General features: G+C 35.4%; 2 protein-coding genes across 4 annotated transcripts in view; one reads left to right on the top strand and one right to left on the bottom strand.

Annotated features, from left to right (window-relative positions):
- PGS1 (Phosphatidylglycerophosphate synthase 1) overlaps window positions 1-5,505 on the top strand; it is a 35,122-nt gene extending 29,617 nt beyond the window's left edge. Inside the window, 4 exon segments of the mRNA XM_067128338.1 lie at window positions 2,743-2,923; window positions 3,431-3,820; window positions 4,079-4,301; window positions 5,176-5,505. Of these exon segments, the coding sequence (XP_066984439.1) occupies window positions 2,743-2,923; window positions 3,431-3,820; window positions 4,079-4,301; window positions 5,176-5,378 (997 nt within the window). The 3' untranslated portion in view covers window positions 5,379-5,505.
- Window positions 5,506-8,756: 3,251 nt separating this feature from the next.
- Window positions 8,757-18,458, bottom strand: part of LOC136853072 (xaa-Pro aminopeptidase 1-like) — a 35,444-nt gene continuing 25,742 nt past the window's right edge. For all 3 annotated transcript variants that reach the window (XM_067128334.1, XM_067128335.1, XM_067128336.1), the window contains exons 11-17: window positions 16,756-16,969; window positions 15,930-16,086; window positions 15,474-15,550; window positions 14,882-14,947; window positions 12,934-13,010; window positions 12,151-12,243; window positions 8,757-9,326 (exon numbers count right to left, since the gene is read on the bottom strand). In XM_067128334.1, the coding sequence (XP_066984435.1) occupies window positions 9,123-9,326; window positions 12,151-12,243; window positions 12,934-13,010; window positions 14,882-14,947; window positions 15,474-15,550; window positions 15,930-16,086; window positions 16,756-16,969 (888 nt within the window). In that variant the 3' untranslated portion in view covers window positions 8,757-9,122. The remainder of the gene's footprint in view (window positions 9,327-12,150; window positions 12,244-12,933; window positions 13,011-14,881; window positions 14,948-15,473; window positions 15,551-15,929; window positions 16,087-16,755; window positions 16,970-18,458) is intronic.

The following is an 18,458-nucleotide window of genomic DNA, read 5'->3' as shown; positions in this document are numbered from 1 at the left end:
CAAGACCAAGGAGAGTCTCTTCAGAAAAATTGTATCAGTCCAAGTGGTCTATTTTTAGAGATTGGTGCAAGCAGAATGGAATCTCTTCTACAAAAACCTCTGTTTTGGAGATAGCAGAATTTTTGTTATTCCTGAATAGGATTAAGAAGTTCTCGTCCTCGACCATTAAAGGCTACAGAGCCATGTTATCTTCTGTCTTTAGACATAGGGGTGTAGACATTTCTTCTAATAAGGACTTAACAGATTTAATTAAGTCGTTTGATACTACTAAGCAAAATGTTCAGTAAGTAGTTTCCTGGAATCTCGACATAGTTCTTCATTGGCTTATGTCAAGTAGATTCGAACCTATGAAAGATATTTCATTAAGAGATTTAACAATGAAGACATTTTTTTTTTTTAGTTGCACTCGCATCTGCGAAAAGAATTAGTGAGATTCATGCTCTGGATAAAAGAGTCGGCTTTTCCAGACGGAAAGCGGTTTGCTCCTCTATGGTTGGTTTTTTGGCTAAGAATGAGCGCCCTGCAAGACCGTGGCCGCGTTCTTTCGAATTAAAAAGCCTATCAGAGTTACTCGATTCTGAAGAATTAGAAAGAACTTTATGTCCAGTGAGGGCTTTAAAGTTTTATCTCGAGAGGACGAAAGACATTAGAGGTCCAACGCAAAATTTGTGGTGTTCGGTAAAGGATCCGGCGGCCCATGTCTAAGAATGCTTTAGCTTTCTTTCTCAGAAAAATTATTATGGACTCACACTCTGAATTGATCCCGATCGTTGTAAAGTGCTTAAAGTGAAAGCCCATGAGGTTAGAGCGGTGGCTACGTCTTTGGCATATCGGAAAAATTTGTCATTAGACAATATTTTGCAGGCTACCTTTTGGAGGTGTAACTCAGTGTTTGCCATGCATTACTTAAGAGAAATTGAAACAGTTTTTGAAAATTGCTCAACGTTGGGCCGTTTATGGTGACTGGCACGGTTTTGGGGAAGGGGTATAGGAAGTCTTTCCTTCCTAATGAAACCTATTAATTTTTCGCCTTGAGATGGGTTTGTTGGTTTTGGGAAGTCTGGGGGCACTACGTGTGTCTGGAAGTGCCCTACAGTTATATTTAAGGTGAATTGGGTTTATATCTTTAGTGGTGATACCCTTATGGTGAAGGTTGTTGATGATGCTAAAGCCCAGAGCAGGGCCACTTTTAGTATCTATTATGCATGATAGTCCACGGTTCGCCCTCGACTATATGTAAGCTCTCATGCACTCGGCAAATCAGGTCTATATACCTTGTCGGTGCGACTGAGGATAGCAATAAAAAAAGGCAGTACCAATGACTTCAGCTATCTCAGAAGGTAAGGAACTACCGGGATTCTTTTTGAATCTTGACATATATTTACATTGTTTAGTGTGTTGCCTGCCACGAACCCACTGCCTATAATGTGCCAATCAGCTGTTATGACTATCAGGTAAGTCATATGTGTAAAAATGTCATTTTCATAATAAAATAAAATTTTACACATACTTACCTGATAGTCATACAAAACCCACCCTCCTCCCCAATCATGGGCAAGGGTAGCATAAAACATCTGACTGTATTGGTGGGTAGTTCCACTCACTCCCTGTAGGGCGAATTTTTGAATTTCTGCCGGAGACGTCAGAGACGACAGCTATTATGACTATCAGGTAAGTATGTGTAAAATTTTATTTTATTATGAAAATGACATTTTCAAGATAAAATTATTTGGATACTTACCTACTGTCCAAGTGGAAACCCACCCAGCCTCCCCACATGAAGAATTCTGACGAGAACGTAAACATTCCAGGGCCACCTGGTGGGAAACAGGTGATTACACAAACAGTCTTAGTGAGTTAGCCAAGCATTATTTTGTTTAATTTTAATTGCCAATCACACCTAATGGTGTGAAGATGTAAGGTAACTATAACAGTAGGTGAGTATCCAAGTAATTAGTTTTATCTTGAAAATTCTTATTTTATTTTTCATAGAATACCTGCCTTCTAGCCTTACAATTTGATCATATATCACAACAGAAGAGGGAATCAGTAGCAATGAAGTGTAGGCTTTCATGCCCCTAAGGGTATCACATTTATGTTGTACTGGTTATTGCTTACACCCTATTTTTAATCTACACATTGATCTGCTTTCTACACCTTCAGCAAGTAAAAGGTTATTGTAGAGCTATGGTTGTTTGTGTTCATGTAAGAATCTTTTCCCCTTGTAAACTAGGAAATTTTAAAGCTTCTCATTACAAAACTAAGTTAGAAATAACACAAGTATAAACAGATTGTGAACAAATGCGTATTTAGGATTGAAAGTTAGTGCAGTACGTTATATTGCTTCAGTTACTTTCAGTTCTTCATCTTTGATAGGAATACACATTAGTTTGTCATGAACCACTGTACTCTTTTATGACTCTATAGTAAAATACTTAAAAGACAGATGGTGGTTTTGTTCCGGATTTTTTTTTATCATGTTGAGTATTTAACTTCTTTAAAGTAGATAAAAAAAAAGTGGCATATCCTTTGTTATATACATGCTATAGTTCATTTTAGAGCCCTAAAAATAATATTTTAAAGTTGTTCAGAGTCAGTTTTTAAAGATATAAAACGTCTGGTTCTAAGTAGCATTTAATAATTTAAAGTGTTAATAATTCTATTTAGTATAGTCCATTCCTTTTGTAAGAAGAGTAGTAATTTTATAAAATTAAATTTATTTACACTTCTCATCGTTTTCAGGGCCAACTTAAGTAATGATTATTTTACTAATCGACAAGACAGATATGTCGCCATTGAAAACTGCCCAGCATTGGCGGACTTTTATCATCGTCTTATTGGTGCTGTTAGTAGATATTCTTTACAATTGCATAAAGATAACTCAACTAACATGCTGCCCGATGTGAACGTTCATCCGTTTTTGGTAAGCTGTTAATCTCAGGAATTGTACATTAACTTTTATATCTGTGCTCTCTCATTTGAGTTAATTTCTGTTATTTAACAAATAATTGGTAATGATTTAGTATCAGGAATATTTATGAAAGGGTTGAGCATTTCATTTCATAAATTTAACTTGCCAGTGCAAACATCCTGCAGTATAGAGTAGTATTTGACTTGAGATTGTCCTTTTATATACAGTAATTTAGATGTACTGTAGTCTTTTAAAGTTTGAGTAGTCATTAATTGCATTTTATTTATGGAGCAGGTCTAAAATGTTTACAATTCCAGATACCTCACCTTCTGCCATCATTTTATTCAAGTTGAAAATTGCAGATAACATGACCACACAGGTTTAATATGCTAGATGAGTTTTCATTAATTTCACTTTACATTTATGGTTTATGGTGGTATAAGGAGGGCCACAGCCCCATTTGTTCATATTATATGCCATATAGAAGGGCTTATAGCTGCATTATTTCCCTTTCTTTAGGGTGATTACGCAAAGTACTGCATGGCTATGAAACAATCAGTAGAGAAGATGTGGAAGGAGGAATGTGAGAAGAATTTGACAAGGCTCCAGCAGATGAATCAGGTCACAGAGGGACCCTCTCTGAATCATGGTGACCCTGTGAACAGCTCATCAACAAAGTCAGCTGATTCTTCTGTGGCTGAGTTGGATACTTTGGTTTTCCCCACAGTAGAACTGGGACCGTTTAACCTTGTTAATGATAGCTTAGTCACAAACCTTTTATTTGAATCGGCTGAGGATCATGCCAAAATCCAGTTAGCCTCAGGATACTTCAACTTGACAGAAGAATACAAGAACTGTATTCTTGAGAAATCCAAGGCCAATTTTGGCATTCTCATGGCCCATCCTAAAGTAAGTTTTTGGGTGATTGTGTGTTTCTTGTAAAATGTCATTTTATTTTGTATGACATTGTTTACTACTATTTTTTATTATTTACCTTTACATCCCTGATAAAAATCTATAATGAAATAGTAATAATTATTCTGAAAATAAGGGTAGAGATTCTGTCAGTAAAACTTATCGAAAGTTTTGTTTACTTTGTACAGATGAACATGTATACAGATTCTCATATGAGAACTATTTTAGTTTGAGTCATTGAAATCATTTCAGGCTAATGGATTTCTTGGTGCTCGTGGTGTTGCTGGAGGTATACCAGCAGCTTACACCTTAATTGCTAAGAGGTTTTTTGAGAAAATTCAGCAAAACAACATTCAGCGGGTAGAGTTGTTTGAATATCAGCGACCAAAATGGACATTCCATGGAAAGGGTCTTTGGTATTACAAACCAGATCAGTCCTTGCCTTTTCTGACTATGATTGGATCACCAAATTTCGGTAAATATTTTGTGTATTGTTTTGTATTTGAGCTTATCATTATTAAAGTGATCACAGAATTTTTGTAATATTTAAGATGAAGTTTCTTATGGCTCTGGAACAGGGTTTATGGAAACAGAGTTCAGGACTAGTAAAACATGTCATTATTCTAAGTGCTTCCATCTTTAAGTAGGCAATGTTAGAGTTACCAATTTTGCAAAATTATACTGCAGTACATAAAATGTTAAATGTGAAACTTGATTGCAGAGCACAATTTGTGAAAACCTGCTGCACATGTCATATATATACTGTATACAGTATATGTATATGTATTAATGGTTATTATGTTATTTATGTACAGTACGTGTACATAATATTGGTTACAGGCAGTCCCTGGTTATCGTCTGCCTCAGTTACTGGCGATCCAGTTGTCTTGTCTATTGACGATAACAACTGGATTTTCGGTACTGATATGCTTGGATTGCCAGTTATCGGCGTTGATAACTGGATATCAGCGCTGATAACCAGGGATTGGTGCTATTATCGCAGATTTTCGGTTATTGGTGATTTTCGGTTATCGTCACACTGTCAGGAACGGAACCCCCGCCAATAACCGGGGACTGCCTGTACTTAGTTACATGTAATTTTAACATACCTTGTGTATTTTTGTAAATCAACTACAGTTAATGAATGGTCATAATTGAAAATGACTTCCAAGGCAACTATTGTAGTACCTTGAAGGCATTTATTGGTTCATTAATGTTGGTTGTCAAGAACTTCAAATTTTATGGTTAGATATAAAACTATGAAAGTTTTTCACTGAAATTTTAGGTTTGTATCCAGTTATATTTCTGGGAATGCACTGTGGTGCAATTCAGGTCTCTGTTCTTTGCAGGCAGACGGTCTGTGAATCGAGATCTGGAGAGCCAGGTGGTGATTATGACCAGTAATCATCCTCTTCAAACAGCTCTGCATGGAGAGCAACACCACCTTTATAGTTCAGCTAATTTAGTGACCCGTCAAACATTTACTCAAGCAGATCGATTAGTTCCATACTGGGTACGTTTTGTTATACCTGTTGTAAAATTGTTCATGTAGTTCGCGGTTGATAGGTAAAGTATTTAATTCTTATAGTTTTTATCTTGTTTTTATACTTTTGTGCATAGTTTTTGTGATTTTTGTACATTATGAATTATATTTGTAAATACATGCCACAGCTATTCCATAACTCTGTGTCATTACATCCCTCATTATTACTAAGAAAGAATTCTGGAACCTTTAAGTCTGGTTTAATGAGTAGGCTTGGTAAGCATTAGAATGGTTTTGAAGGTTAAGTCTCATTTGGTGAATAGTGTTAGTAAACCTAAGGATCAATTTGTTTTTTAGTCTGTGTTGGTAAATAGATTTTGTGAGCCAGAGGAATTATTTACTCTGGTTTATGTAGAGGGACAGGCTACTTTACCTTGGGAGCATGAAAACCAAGGTTATGGTGGCAGGAGAGGAAAGAAGGGATTAAGTACTGCCAAGATAGAGGTCATGTTAGTGCTGTAGAAGAGGTGTAATGGTGAACCCAGTCACAGTCCTATGTATTAAATGTAATTGATGGTTTCATTGGAGATGCTCAGGACTGTAGATTGTCAATGGCCATAGTAAAGGGTTTTCAAAATAGAAAACATTTATGAAGAGCAGAAAGGGAGGAGCAACACCAAGTTATGGTGAAGGACGGGCTTTAGGAAAGATGCAACATTGTTACCTTTGGGGATGCCATGGACAGAGAGGACAGTATGAAAACAGAAACTTCACTGACGAAGTAGAAAGAGATTGCAAGACTTTTTTGTATGGAAGAGCATCCTATCAGTAAACAGTGCAAAAAGTTATGATTGTTTATAAGACTCATACTACTCTGCATAGCAGAGACATGGGCACTTTTTGAAGAGGGTGACTACAAGATGCTAATATTCATTGTTGAAGTGCAATGGGAAGTTCATATCACGATGGTGAATTTCTAGAAAGATTGGAAAGTAGACCAAGATCTCAAAGATTGAGGTGATTTGGACATGTAATGAGAAGGATGAGGAGTGGATAATAAGAAAATTAGTCAGTACCATAGTAATAGGATGAATACCAGTTGAAGGGCCTAGAAAATCGTGGGGAAAGGACATAGATAAAGATGTAGACCAAATCGGTAAGAGGCAGAAAGTACACAAGACAGAGGACAGTGGAGAGAACTCAATTCATGTCTAACCAGTGACTGGAAAATCTCAAACAAAAATATTAAAGATGATGATGGCTGTTTGTTCGTACAGAAATGATAAACATGTTTGTTAAGCTTCAAGGTACAGTTCGACCTTCTTTTCCTTAATCTTTAGGTTCCCAACCCTAACGTTACAATACCACATGTACCCTAAATGTCTAGGCTACCATAGGGTAACCTGCAAGTGCAGTCTACACCTTTTTTCCTTGATGTAAAAAAAAAAAATTTTTAATAGGCTGGACTAGTTTTGTCAGCGACTGTAGCTTCCTTAAGAAGTTTATGTGGTTTGGTCAGCCTTGGATATTAACTTGGAACTGGGATGAGAGAACATGATACGTCAGGTGTTGATAATTATGTAAGCCAAAAGTGGTGGACTGGATGATTGAATCCTTTCTGATAACAGGGAACAAGCCATCAGGCTATACGTACTGCTCAGACAGCTGATGCTGAAATTCACAACCCATCTGAACGTAGATGCTATTGAAACAGCCTGTGGAAAGTAGGTGAGCCTTAATGTATAGACAAGAGACTAGAAGATGAACATGGTTGATATAACAATAATTAGCCAGGAAGCTGCTGATGATGATACAGATAGTCTGTAAACTGGAAGATAAGTGTCAAAAGCTGGCGAACAGATAAGTATTAATAATGAGCAGATGAGAGGTCTTTCAAAACTTGTTGATGATTGTGACCAGTGCATAGACATGATAGTTGCTGCTGGTACCCTCCATGTCCAATAAATACCTTTGGTTTGAGGGGGTGCATTGCATGCCAGTTGAACACTGTTTCGGTTCTATCTTAGGATCTACAGGTCATATTAGGGTTACTGTACTGATAGCAATATACTGTACTATAGTTATACTTCAGAGTTACATACCTTTAACATCACCCGGATCATTATCATGCCATGTCATTTAATACAAAAGTACCTCATTTAGTAAGTGGAGTGGTTGATTTGTCTGTATGTAAGGAGGCAGAGTAGTTTTTTATACACTGCCAAGGATCAATACAGTCTGTAAAAAGTGTGCCCTATTTTGGGGGATAGTGCCATCAGTGCACCTCACATGGTGCACAGTGTGCATTGTTCTTTGCAGCGTTCCTTCGGCCCCTAGCTGCAACCTGTTTCATTCTTTTTTCTGTGCTTCTGTTCATATTCTCTTTCTACCATCTGACTTACCACCCTCTCTAGCATTGTTTCACAGTGCAACTGTGAGGTTTTCCTCCCGTTGCACCTTTCAAACTTTCTTACTGTCAATTTACCTTTCAGCATTGAATGATCACATAGAGCCCAGTGCTTGGCCTTTGGCCTAAACTCTATAATCCAATCCATAAAAAGTGTGATGACGTTTTCTAATTTCTATTTCATCCAGGTATTGTTGTCATTTGTCTTCCTTAAAGAAACTGGATGTGCATGAGGGTTCTTGAGTTTTAGTTATGGTAGTTTTGTGGGTTAAGTAGAACGTGTATTGGAACCATCTCTTACATTTAGACTATCTGAGGAGTCTGTTTTCAGGATTTCCTCATCTAGAGTAACTTTGTTCCTTTAGAAGAAAAGAGTTTCATCACCCTCAAGGAGATGAAAGCTGTTTTCATACAATATTTAACCCTTTCATTTTACTTTATGTTAAACTTCCGAAAACATTTTGTTATTAGTGAATGGGGTGATCATTTGAATTGATTTTCTGTATTCCTGTGGTTGTGTATGATGTGGACACTGGTTTTTGCTCTAATTTGTATGTGTCTTTTATTTATTCATTTGCACATTTCTGTGTAAAGTCAAGGTAACACTTGTGCTGTACATGATTTTGCCTATTTTTCATATGGTATTTTATATGCATAAAAAGTCACGACGGGGTTCCGTTCTTGCGCGCCGTCGTAAAATCGTTGCGGAAAATCGTCGAAAATCGTCAAAAATCATAAGAAAACCTTACTTTTAATGCTCTGGGTGCATTGAAAACGATGTTGCATTATTATTGAGTTTTACATCAAAAAAACCTTCAAATTATGATTATTCTGCCATTTTGGGGCCATATTTCTTCCGTCGGAACGCCGTCGTAACCCGAACATGCGTCGTAAGCCAGGAAATAATTTCTGATGAATATATTTGAAAAGCGCCGTAACTCGAACGTCGTGAAGCCGGAACCGTCGTAAACCGGGACTGCCTGTATATATATCAGTGAAAAGGAAATTTATACTTTTTCATGGTACAGAAAGATTTGTAGTTTTATTTATTTTTTATTTTTATTTACAAAGTGCAAAGAAATTTCTTTTCTCAACTAACCAAGAAATTTCTTTTCTCAACTAACCTTGTTTCTGAGTTTATAATCATGCTGTTTTTTAGTTTTAAACATACCAAACCAAAGTATAATTATTCAGGTGTAAATGGGGACCAAAGTCTGCATATTCAGGTTAAAATGAGGCCAAAATTAGTGTATTCAGCTGTTAAATGGAACCAAAATCAGCATTCAATTACAAAAAGTTAATCTAAAGCAAGTAATAAACAAAGATTATCCCTAAGCTCATAAGTTGTAAGCCAGAACCATGTTTTATCCTAGACAATAGTAGACGCTCTCAGGAATCTGAAGGGGTCAGTATATCTGGTAGATAGTGGAAGTGTAGAGTGCAACCAATAGTGGTAACAAAGATATTGTTAAAGTTCCAGGAGCTGAAGACACGCACAGTGGTTCTGTTTTTGTTTTAAGCCATTTATAGCCTTTTGTTCTATTTTGATTCACGAGTTCTTTACCAACCACATCAAGGACTTTTTTATGGTAACTGTTCAGCCAATCACACTGCAAAGAAATTAATTAAATTATCAGTTTATTTACTCATTATTACTTTTATTATTATTATTATTATTATTATTATTATTATTATTATTATTATTATTATTATTATTATTATTATTATTATTATTATTATTGACAGTTTAACCAGATCTCTCATATTTCTAGTGCTCATATTTAATTAAATGCAAAGTTAAAAGCCTAGGCCTGTACCCCATTACTTATGATTCCAAAGTTGTTATGGATTGTAAGCACAGGTGTGAAAGAGCTTGACAGCCCTTTAAATGTAATGAAGTTTGATATACAGTATATGCATATTAGTTAACTAGACCACTAACTCTCCCTTATTTTCTCATTATTATATATGCATTTCAGTAACTAGACCACCAAGTCATACTTGTTGTACAGTACTTATAGGGTTGATTTGGATAAAGTATTTTTAGGTTATGGGTGAAAGTTGGAGAAAGACAACTTTAAGATTGGTTGAAATAGGTGACTGGGATGAGACCAAAGGAAACCATTGAAACTAAAATACATGTACAAAAGACTGCAGCTTTTTGGTTAAAGATGTGCCAAGAACAAATTCACTAACATCTGAAGTGCACCTTTTAAGGTACTTTATGTGTGGTTTCCCTTTACAGGATATTCTTATTACTGTACAGTATTTTGGGCAAGTGTGAATATGCTTTTTTTCTTTTATTTATGGTGGAATAGTAGTATTTAATAATGGTTTCCTTTAAATAGCATACAATAAAGACTGAGCTGGAAATATATTTTGAACATGACTTCCATATACAGTACGTTGTACGTATTCATGTTTATTATAAACTTACCATTATTGCATTTGCTAAAGCCTTAGTATCTGATCATGTAGACATGTCAGTGTCAAGTTACTGATGAAAACAAGTGAATCCATTGTCAGAAGATGATCATAGTTAAACACAGCTAACAGATTTTCTAGAAAATCTGTGGAATATTTGAGCCTCTTATGCATAAGCAATAGAGTTAAGAAATTATGACTCTCCAGGTGAAACAGGGAGTTCCTCACTTTAAGGAGAAGTCTCTACTTCCACTACTACTGTATTACTTCTGCTACTATGGCTCCATTGAGCAATACTGCTCAGGTTGAGCACACACCATAAGCAGTAATGATTGATGAAGTGATAATATTTAAAGATCTCTCCCTTATTGTGTGGAGGTCCCAGTTTCACCGGTCAAAACTCTTATTTCTTGATTCGGTACCTATGACTTTTCAAATTGGTAACCTGGGTGTATATTTTTTCTTAGTTTATGTACTGACAAGCATACTGACATGTTGATATTAGTGTACAGTATTGCTTTATTTTGTCTGGTGTTATTATGTGTTGCTAGAGTTGTTTGATTTGGCATAAGAAAGGACATTAATAATAGTGGATGCTGTTATTTTGTTATTTGCTATGCTCTTTTCATAAGTATTTTCTGGCTGAAGTGAGGATACCCAGTAATGTGTAATAGTGATGCAGCATTTATGACCAGGCCTTGCTGACTGCAGGCTTCCATAGGTAAGGGCTTGCATAAGCCTGTCTCTGACATGCCAGTCAGTCTTCCTGTTTGGCTAAGTAGGGACTACTTTAGTCTCATTTCATGCAGTTACACTACGTCCACCTAGCACTGATCTTCATATCGGGAAGCTATTCATTGATCCCTATTACAACAAGAGTTTGCAGGCAGCACCAAGTAGAATATAAAGGTTCTGAAAGCAGTCACTGATGGAACTGTATTGGTTCCCAGTTGAACCTTTTCTGCCACTGGTGTTGATGAAATAGGTAGTTCATTAAAATCCTAGCTATCATTCTGGGTATTGTTTGTCATTTTCCTGAGGATGGAAAAGGGGCATTCTTTAGGCAGCATGTAGAGATACTGTTTAGCACTCTCACTAGCACTTGACCTTGGAATTCTCCAGATGAAATTCCTCTTTTAGAACTTTTTACAGTTCAGGAAAGGCCTCCTCCTTCAGTATGTCATAAATGAGATCTTTGTAATCTAGAAACTTCTAAGAAAAGTGTTGTGGCATGTCTTTACTATGAGCTTTCGGAACTGAGTTCTCTTGATGTCAACCAACAAACATTTGTCAAAGACAAACTAAGTGGCATAGCTATTCGGCCTGTAATAAGTCTTATAATGTTAAGCATAATTCCTCAGCACAGCTGTGAAATATATATAAGTAATACTAAGTCCTAACCATAGATTTGTATTGAATTACAAATGTCAAATACTGTACAGACTTGATAGAATTTGCTAGTCATATGATGAACTTAAAAGCTGAATAGCTCTGGAGCATTCGCTTCTTTTGTAAATTGCCATTTGCCTGTATTTGAAGTAACAGGCCTCTGATTAGCACACCCTTCTGATCTTCAAATAAAATTAAGAAGAAAGATATTTTAGTATGTGGGACGTTGGCCATCAGCTTACTGGAAAGGTCTTGCAAATCTTACCACTGCTTTTTTAGCGCTTTTTTGTCTTGGTGATAAGTATGATGTTCTTACTTGTTTATATCTTGGGGTATCTTATTGATATAAAAGTAATTTTATGCCTTATGGGTATTTTATAGTACTTGATGGGATTTAGAGAGAAGCCTATTTTCTGGTTGGGTATACAGTACCGTGCATTTAACTTAGTTTTCAAGGAATAACACCTTAGTAATTTTTTATGTATAAAGTTTGTAACTTTCATTCATTCCTCCTCACTGTCTATAAAGATTAACTTGTTAGCAATATTCCAGTGGTGTAAGATAATACACTTATTAGTAATATTTGAATGGGGATACTTACACTCTTATGGTGGAGCTTACCTGCATTTTATTGAGAAGTGTTGTATTGATTAACTTTGCTTCAAAAGGCACCAGAGTCACAGGTTCAAAGGCAAACATTGGTTGTGTTGAGTACTGAAAAATATTGAAGTTCTTGTCTAGGTTTATTTTTATTCTGGGAAGATTATATTGTATGATAATTTTTTTTATGTATTGTGCAGGTATCAGAATACTGGAATTCATTAAGTATGTTGAAAAACAAGTACTGTATCTGTATCTTGATGTTGTAACCTAATGAGGAGAGAGGTTTCTGTAAGTGATTAGCCTTGCAAGTCAGTATTTTTAACAGAAAATACAAACATCAAACCAGTCAAGACAGCAAAAGGTTATTAGTTACTGTTCTTTTTTTTTTTTACTCTAGTTGTTTAAACATATGGGAAATCTAATTGATAAAGTGTGTAGTGAATAGGTGGATGGAAAATTATGTTCTGATAAAGCCATTTTCTTAGTTCAAAATATTTAATTGCTGATCAGTCAGTCAAATTCTCGTCATGTAGGCATTAAGAATTTAAATGTAATTGGATTTATTCATTGGAAGATGTTCAGCATCATCATTCATTGCCAGTCTGACAAAAAGAAATTGTTGTTATACCCTTTCGTTAGTGTCTATAAGTTTTATCCTTTTACTAGGCAGTACTTTGTTTCATTATATTCAAGTGCAACTGCTGCAAAGCCTTATTTCTGGGAGGTAGAATATACAGACAACCCACTAATAAATCACTCAATGGTGAAAAATGTAAACGTCATACACATTTCATTACTTACCTTTGTATCCTTCTCTATCACCATCATTATGTTTTCAAGACGAATGCCAAACTCATGATCTCTGTAGTACCCAGGCTCTGCAAATTGATTCAATATTCTTTGTTATATTTTAGTTTTGAGGATTATTCAATGTTTTTTACTTTTTGAAGATATAACTACAGTACTAGAAAAGTATACATGTATTTGTTTACTGGGGATTTTGACACTGAGTTACGATGAAACTAGGAACAATTCTGTGTTGTTGTCTTGATAGTAATTATTAATTTCAATTAACATTTAGACTATATTATAACCTTGATTTATATCATTGTGTTCAAGTGTATTACTGCAGATGTCGTACTACAAGTTGTTATAGGTAAGGCAAATTTAGGTATTTATGATTGTGAACATTAGAGGGACATGGTACTCTTAGGATTCAGTTTAATTATAATTTCCTGTATAGATATTCATTTCAAAATAAAGAAACTGTATCTTGTTATTGTTTTTGTAAAAGGCACTTGAAACTAAAACACAAACATTAAAGATGCCTTTATTACCTGCGCTAGCTGGGAAATGATACCAGATAATAGAAAAACTACAGTGCATTTGCTAACTGGGTTCCTAGGGGTGCAAACTGCCTCTTTATACTATATATAAGTAGTCAGTGAGATTGCATAGAGAAAATATCTAATTTTCATTGCTCCCTCTCTGTAACAGTAGTTTCTGTTTTCCATGCTGTCATCACTTTTGTGGAGGAGTACACACAGTTATGAAAGTTAGCAATTACTTATATACAAGTATTACTTTCCCTTAGCCCGACTTAGTATAATCAGAATATTGTCACATTAGACATGGTACTGTACTGTAGCGGCACTTTTTGCAATTTTGACGTAGCACAGCTTTGTGAGCAGGACTAAGGAAGATCCATTTTTTGTAGATCTACATGGAGATTATGAGGACATGCAAATAGGAAGGTTATTGACCCTTCATGTAGACTGAAGTCCATCAGTGACTAGTCTTCATGAGTACCATTGCCTTAAAGCTGAGAGGATATTTCCTTCTGAAGCCCTCCTACCTTGAAGATGCTTGATGCTAGAGGTATGTATATATATCTACATACTGTACAGTATGTACGTCATAGATGTGTATTACTGCATTTGTTTTATGGCTTCAGTTGCCCTAAGTAAAGCTAGGTCTTTGTCAGCAAGTTTGGAAAAAGCAAGGAGAGTTCATTGATTTTGGAACTTACTTGTCTCTGTGGTAACATTCAAGTAACATCAATAGTTCCTACCCTTCAGCTTGTTTCCACTCAACATGTACATGAACTATATGTATATATACATTACAGGTCACCCAGTTGTGGGAACTGGTTGAGGTCATGCTATATATGTATCTTACTGATACATGACAAAGCATGCTACTATCTTCATGTGTAAACATATGACAGGTCCATCAGTATGATAATCCTAAAAAGAACTGTAGTTAGTTTCTCAGGAAATTATAAAAATAAACTAACCCACTTTCACAGACTGACAAGTGTCCATAGAATGCTTATATCTAAGGTATTAAGTCACAAAGTATAGAAAAATAATATCACAGACTAATGGAAATTTCTCAGTGTTTCTTGGCAATCCTTCAGATTCAGGAAAATACATTAAAGAGAGCACAGAGCTATTGAGTAGTTAAGCAGTTACTCATACGTTTGGGAAGCAATGACATTTCCTCTGAATCGCTCCTTCACCCTACTCAAGTTCACCTATTTCAGGCAGTACTGTATACAGTGTATGTAACAGCTAAATACACAGTGATGTGGTAGATTCTCATTTATCATTTCCAAGTAGCTTCAGGTATAAAGGCATATTTACAAGTGTTACTTCAGTGTAACACAATGCATAACATAATGCAGGTTTCTTTTAAAAATGCTTATACAGTAATGTATTTCCTTTTGTTCATATTTTAAAGGCATTACCAACGGAGAAGAAATATCCAAGCTGAAATGGGTTGCCAGTTCCCAGGATGTCAATGTTGGTTGGAGCTGAAAAATAAATGTTTTGTTGTAATTGTGTTCATTTTATCATTGCAGTATAAATAGCTTCATTGTGAGATATTGAAACAAATCGGGTGTTTCTGTTTTATGATTATGTCATAGGCTAGCTGGCCATAGAATAACCTAATACAAAACAATTATAAAGGTCTAGGTTTTTCAAAGAGCTGAGCATCTCCCTCTTCTCTCTCAAGTAACCTGCAACTTTGAGGGGTTTACTTGTATTTGAAAAATTACACTGACAGAAATGTAAAAACAATGCTGAAGAGAGTACAGTATGTACCATGTAGGAAAATATTAAAACTTAATTTTTCAATCTTAATAAAGGTACTGATTTGTTCAAACTGTATAATAAGTGTCTGAGGTTGGATAAAAGAATACAAATTCATTGAAATGAAAAACAGTACATATTTACTCAATGATTTTTTATTTATGGTAGAAACTTTGTTTCTCTTGGCAGTTTGTGTAAATACTGTGAAATTTCCAAAGGAAAATCTAAGTATCAATCACATCTTACCTTCCAGGATACTAAGAAACATTCCAATCCCATGGCCTGTTGCATGATTATAGTCTAATCCAATTTCATATAAAGGTCTGAAAAAATCATAAGTGTTTTGTTATCAGTAATGTTTTATCTGTAGTCATGCTAATTACGATATTCTCTAAATGTGTCCTTTCCTTATACTATCTTGATACTGTAACTAAGGAATTTTACAAGGAAGGAAGTAACTTTAGACTATGCAGTAATTCTGACAAATATGAATCCATAGGCAAATTATGAATGGGACTCATTAGGCTTGCTTTTGTGAATTGGATTTTTTTTAATTTAGCAGGTTTTTTGAATGCCTGATGGATTTCTGTTGTAATTGATAATGCTAATGCTGCCTATACCCTAGTCTCCAGTGATGTAATCCAAGTATCTGTAATCTCCCAACCATTTTAATCACATTTTGATTACATTTTGATTACTTACTTTCTGGCAAGAATGTCAACACTGGTATCAAGTATTTCTTTTGGAAACACAGCTGTAGCAAGGTCAATATGACCCATCAGGACTCGTGTATAGGTCTCAATCATTAGGGAAGTGGGTTTGCCATAGTGTACTGTGCGAGTTACATCAGTGGTGCCATCTGGAGGTTAGAGATTTTTATTGTACCGTATACTATCTTTAAAATGGGATTAACAGTTTACCATGGTTAAATTAAGAATACAAAAACACAAGGCCACATGTTTGATACAATAGAACTCGTTAAGTTTGATGCTTGGTTTTCAGTATTCTAGGTACAGTACTGTGATGCAGTCTTACTGAATTTGCACTAGTTAAGAAAGTTCTTATCCTGTATCTGAAAATTTGTCAGGCTAAGAAATAATATTCCATCTTGCCTTTTTTTTGTGTGAATTCTTTTTCTCTAGTTTTGTATGTGATGAAAAACAGTGATGGCCTTTAGTTCTTTACTGAATAAATCAACATTACACTCCTCAGTATTTTATAGTTTTTAGAACACTAGATAACTTTTTTTCAGCAATCATGATTAGTGAGAATATTGATGAGTGGCAGGTTGGATTTTGCTTTTCATAACCAACATACTGTACTACTAAATTTTGGACATTATTATATGTAGGAAGGCAATTAGTAAGCTTATTCTCTTATAAAAGTATTATTTTACTTCAGTTTACTTCCTCAGGCTAATTAATATTGGAAGGAAACTGTTGCAAGTTAAAAAGTGATATTTGCATATTTGATTTTATTTAGGAGTATAGTTTTTATGCTGAAATAAGGATGTTTCATGAGATCTTACCCAAATACTGTCCACCAGAATCTAGAAGGTAAATGGAAGATTCTGTTAACTTAGCATCAGTTTCTGCAGATGGTTCATAGTGAATAATAGCACTATTAGGTCCAAATCCGCTGGTGGTTGCAAAGGAGTCTCCCATGGCTCCCTCTTGCATGGCTCGATACTGTGAGAGCTTTGTTGCTGCTGATAATTCTGTCCAAGGATTGCCTGAGGTGATCTTTGGAGTGGTAGCATGAAGGCATTAATAAAAACCATTGACTCACCATCACTATTTAGGTTTATTAGGTAATTGTTAGTATTTTGATTAATCTCAGTGCAAGCAGAGCCACACTGAAAATTTATTATAGCTGCTTGTCTAACTATGAAGAGTCCTATCAAGAGAATCAAAGTGTGGTGTACTGAAAATTAGCAATATAAGAAACTCTTTGTAAAATAACTAGGCATATGCTTTCCTATTCATATTTTAGTCATAAAATTGAGAATGTATAGAATGTAATTGGATTATCTTGTCTGTTTTGAATTATTTTGTATGAGCTGTTCCTAGGATCATCCAGAAATTTTACTAGAAAAAACTTACTGCATTCACTACCTGAAAAGACAGACACTTTATGAAGCATGTATTTGGGTACTAAAGTGAAAGATTTGAGTCAAATATACTGCGTGACGTGTGTAAAATGAAGACTAGCTACATGTAATGACCTTTCCTATACTGTACACTTGTACAACAAATAGTACTTGAATAGCCACCCTTCTTTAGAAAATGCAGTACATTATAACATTTATAATAAACATTTATGTGAATGCCAAATTTCAATACACATCAGTAACGAGTATTGGACCCAAATTCTGTAAAGAAATTTTGACAGGATATCCAACATTTTCTGTCCATTTAATTACCATATCAATTTTATTACAAAGTGGAAATTATTATAAAAAGATAAAAAAAATTTTATTGTATTTCATAAGAGCAAACACATCGGGGCTAGTCCTGAGAGACTTAAGACTTTTGATTCAGTGGTCTGGTTAAATTATTCTATACACCTAAGTAAATCTGATGGGAGGAGAGAAAACAGGCAGACAGACTTTTTAGATACATGTTCAGATGCCTACTTTGTGATAAGAGTAAGTAATTCTTCAGCCAAGTTTGCAGTGAACCATGAAATCTTATTATTATTATTATTATTATTATTATTATTATTATTATTATTATTATTTGAAGGGAATAGACCCTCTTTTAAACAGGTCTTGTTAAAGAGGATGGCTGTATTATGCAAATTTATCTTATACAGTGTCTTTTCTATCTTCCTTATGATTCGCTTTTCAGGCTCAGCGATGTTAGTCAGTAACTGGCTGATATTCATGTTGGAAAAGGATAGTGTGCGGAATATGGGAAGTCTTTTATTAAGATATCCAATCAGAAATCGTTCGTCTGGGTTCAGGTTCTATTCTAGGTACCGTTGACATGTTTCGACCAGCTCGTTGGTCATCCTCTGGACGTGGTTGCAGAAGGTCTGAAGAAACGAGGTGCTCGGGTTGGTATTTATAGGGGGGTGTCTTGATCGGTGCTGAATTATGATTGGCTGCCCAGGGCATGTACCCTCGGGCGCAGCCTAGTCATCCAAGTCGATGTTCGGTTTTCGTCTTGTGTGCGAGCGGCGTTGTAGTGCTGGGGATGAAGAGAATTTCGATCCTCGGATGCCGAATTT

This window comes from Macrobrachium rosenbergii, chromosome 26 (genome assembly GCF_040412425.1).
Source record: "Macrobrachium rosenbergii isolate ZJJX-2024 chromosome 26, ASM4041242v1, whole genome shotgun sequence".
Lineage (NCBI taxonomy): Eukaryota > Metazoa > Arthropoda > Malacostraca > Decapoda > Palaemonidae > Macrobrachium > Macrobrachium rosenbergii.
Note: the sequence above shows the minus strand (reverse complement) of the source record. Positions and strands in the feature narration are given on the sequence as shown.